The following is a 3,890-nucleotide window of genomic DNA, read 5'->3' on the forward strand; positions in this document are numbered from 1 at the left end:
CTATTTCCATTTGTAATCATAACTACCTTATATAATGAATTCTTTATGTTATTACAATAGTATCGTTAGCAAAGTTATCAAATAATGTCTTCATTTAAGTCTCAATTTACAAAGAATGTATATGTACAATTTACAATAGATATTTTTCTAAAATCATAGTTATGCTTACTGGTTTTTTCCCTTTTTGACTGTAGCTGTCTATGGTTGGCTTCTTTTCCAACAAAGCAAACAGATGTGCAGCCCCTGATTTGGCTTTGGAATGTTGAGGTGCCCAAACAAGTGTTTCTCCAATGGCCATAGCTCCATATGCAATCGCGGTAAAAATTCTATCAGAAGAGAAGGCAGGTTAATTTTAGTTAGATTTACTTTGCAACTGTGAACCTCTAAAAGGAAAAGAAAAAAAATAAAGGGGGCACAGGAATATAATCTTGGCTCAGATATTAACACTATTAATACTGAAAGTCCAACAGTGGTATATTTTAAAAGGTCCAACCACATAGTAATTACCTCTTGTTCTGCAGATCAATATAACCTGTGGTGCTTAGGTAATCTTAACCAGTTCTCTTCCAACTAGAGACATAGATCAGAAGGCGTAACTTGTAAATACAAAACTTTTTTTTAGCCACCTTGATATAAGGATTGCTTGCTTGATACAAGGATTGAAGATTTGACAGAGAATTCAGCTGACAATAGGAAGAATGAATCTCCAGGAGGTAGATCTGAATTTACATAGTAGATATGATGTAGGTATTTTTTGCATATAATGCAGTTAGAACAGATAAGCCAGATGATTGGTTATCTACCTGTTGTGCTACACAATTTAAAGACAGCAAAGCTTGGGGGTTGTTTTCTCTTCATGTCCCCAGAACAAAATCTGGGTAAAACAGATCTTAGTTTTAAACTGGAAAAACCTTTGATCTTTCAGGTTTGTCCAAGATTAGGATCTCAGTTTCAAAACATGTTAATGATAAAAGTTTAAGTATGCAGATGATGTTTGGAAGCACATAGAATATTCATAAAAATGTGGTCCATCACATGGCCATGGTTAAGCATCTTTCCTCCTATTTTTAACATTTCATTTTGGGCATGGAAACATTTTAGTGGGATGAAAAACCCTGCACCTCAGTAATGAGCTAAAAGTATAATTCACGTTAAATTGGATAAGTTTCACTAGCAGTATTTAAACATCAGGCAATAAAAGGACATCACAGAGTCCAGTTGCTTGTTTTCTGTAATGGATCACAGGAAGACAAATACTTCTAGGCTCCTTGTGAATTTCTCTGGCAGCCATGCATCCCACCAAGGGCTAGATGCTAATGTAATCTCTTCAGTGACCTGGACCTCACATCCTGAATCTTACTGGCTTTGCAGAGGTCAAACACAATATAAAATATGAAAATGATACATTTACTGAGATATTTGACGTTGATGTTATTATAGCAATTGGTCTTGTGATGCTGTTAGTACCAACATTTACAGAAATGAACTAAATAAAGTTCAAAATGCCATTCAAAATAATAGCCAGTCACAAAAAAAAAAAAAAAAATGGCTGCTGAGTTTAGGTGTAGCTTTTTGTTGTTGTTGTTTTTAATGCAATAAAAGATCTGACTTAATGAACTGTTCCGAGTAAAAGTCAGTCGGTGAGGGAGTTGTATCGTTGGATAATGACTCTGGAGATCTGGATTCTACACCACAGGAGCAGAGGCAACTCCGAATTCGACTGAGAAGATGGTATTTATTTTTATTATTTGAGATTTGCCAAGATATCTACCTGTTCTGAGATTTCACATTTAAAGTCATTTCAAGCATTAAGCATAAATATCTAGGGGCTTGTTAAGTCTCTCTTAAAATGGAATTATGACCAAGGAGAGAAGGGCTTCCCATAAACAACTTGTGTCTGTGAGATGTAAGTAGATAGTAGAACTAGAAGAAAAGTTTCATTTTCCTCATAAAGAAGAGCGCATTTGCTAAAGGCCTGTCAGTATGTTGTCTTTGTTGTGCTTTGTTGAGGGAAAGGTAAGTGGAATGGAGGCTGATGGAGTTTATACTGAGGTACCTGGAGGGACTATAACTATGGTGATGGCTAACTGAAAGGTGAGTCTAGGACATTAAACTTCTTTATACTTTTCCCCAGAGTCCTGGTGTGGCGCTGTGAGTTAATGCGCCAGACTGTAAAACCGTTTGAACTGCAAGGTTGGCGGTTCAAGCTCACCAGCTGCTCCTCGAAAACCCTATACAGGGTCACTATGGGTCGGAACTGACTTGACAGCACTTCACAACAACAACAACATGCTTTTCTCCCCAGGCTGAGCTTTGTATAAAGCCAAGGCCCACCCAGAAGGCTGGTTTGCTATGGAAGCTGTCCTAACCTAGACTGGTCCAGTTAGCTTGAATAAGTTAAAGTACAATTCACTTCCACTCAACAAGGATTTATTTTACAACAACCAGTGCTGTAACTCCACGATAAAATTAAACCAGACCCTTCAAATCTGGTTCAAACTCCTGGAGGCATTGGGATCAAGAACCTACTCTAGAGAAATATTCATGCCAATCCTCATTCCACTGTTGCTCTTGAGTTATTTCACACATTGGGATATGTAAAAAGGAACAATTTGCTATAAAGACAAATGTCTTAAAGTCACTTGTTGTTAAGTGCCGTGGAGTCGGTTCTGACTCACAGAGACCCTGTATAGGGCTTCTGAGGAGAGACTGGTGAGTTTGAACCTCCAACCTTACAGTGGAGTGCTTATCCTAGAGCACACACCAGGACTCCTTAGTCACTTAGTCACATTGAATTGGTGCTGACTCATTGCAATCCTATGCACAACAGAATGAAACTACCTAGTTCTGTGCCAACCTCACAATCATTGCTACATTTGAATCCATTGCTGCTGTCCTATGCCAACCCATCACATTGGGAGTCTTCCTCTTTCTCTGGCCCTCCATTTTACCAAACATGATATCCTTCTCCATGGGCTGGCCCCTCCTTCTTAGCCACTAGCAATACATTTATCAAAATGCTGTTGTTGTTGTTAAAAGCTGTCTCATGGTGACCCTGTATAGGGTTTTCAAGACTGCTAACTGAAAGGTTGGTGGGCTTGAACCACCGACCTTTCAGTTATCAGTCTAGTGCTTATCCTACAGTGCCACAACAGGACTCTTATCTAATTAGTAACTTGTAATAGTAGATTCTCAAATTAGTATTATAATCTACAATAACAGCTTATATGTTGTTGTTGAGTGCCATTGAGTCAGCACTGACCCATAGCGACCCTATATAGGGTTTCTGAGGAGTGGCTGGTGAATTTGAACCACCGACCTTGTGGTTTAAACTAACTTTGCAGTCCAGCATATTAACCCACAGCACCACACCAGGACACCAAATAACTTATATATCTCCTTCATTTCTATACATAAAATTATAAAAACATTCCTTAGCTTAGAAGTGATTTTCAGGCTGAACAAATTCTTGCAAAACATATTTGCAAAATAAGAACTAATCATACCTGAAATTTAACTCATAAGCTTAAATTGTCCATGGAAGGAGACATCTTACCTATAGTTCATCTTTAAATGGCACTGATATTCTATGAAAAATCTTTGAACCAGAACAGGTCTGGAAAGAAGCCAATCAGCATCTGAAGATGCTGGGCCTCTCCTTGTTCCATGTTCGCCATCAATTACTGAGGCCATGGCCGCAGCATCCTTACCATATTGTTCTTTTCTAGCCTGTCTGTGAAACAGGAAATCCCTTCTCACATTATTACTGCTGATATAAAACAGAACACCAACCTACAGCAGAGAAATGAATAATCTTAGTTTTAACGAAATTGACCCAAAAAAGAATGTTGTTGTTGTGAAGTGCCATCGAGTTGGTTCCGACCCATAGC

At 38.3% G+C, this 3,890-nt stretch overlaps 1 protein-coding gene across 1 annotated transcript in view; it reads right to left on the reverse strand.

Moving 5' to 3' along the window:
- LOC102842777 (multidrug resistance protein 1-like) overlaps positions 1-3,890 on the reverse strand; it is a 155,441-nt gene that overhangs the window by 12,565 nt on the left and 138,986 nt on the right. The window contains exon 23 of the mRNA XM_006832286.1: positions 170-326. Coding sequence (XP_006832349.1) covers positions 170-326 — 157 coding nt within the window. The remainder of the gene's footprint in view (positions 1-169; positions 327-3,890) is intronic.

This window comes from Chrysochloris asiatica, unplaced genomic scaffold (genome assembly GCF_000296735.1).
Source record: "Chrysochloris asiatica unplaced genomic scaffold, ChrAsi1.0 scaffold00006, whole genome shotgun sequence".
NCBI classification, from domain to species: Eukaryota; Metazoa; Chordata; class Mammalia; order Afrosoricida; family Chrysochloridae; genus Chrysochloris; species Chrysochloris asiatica.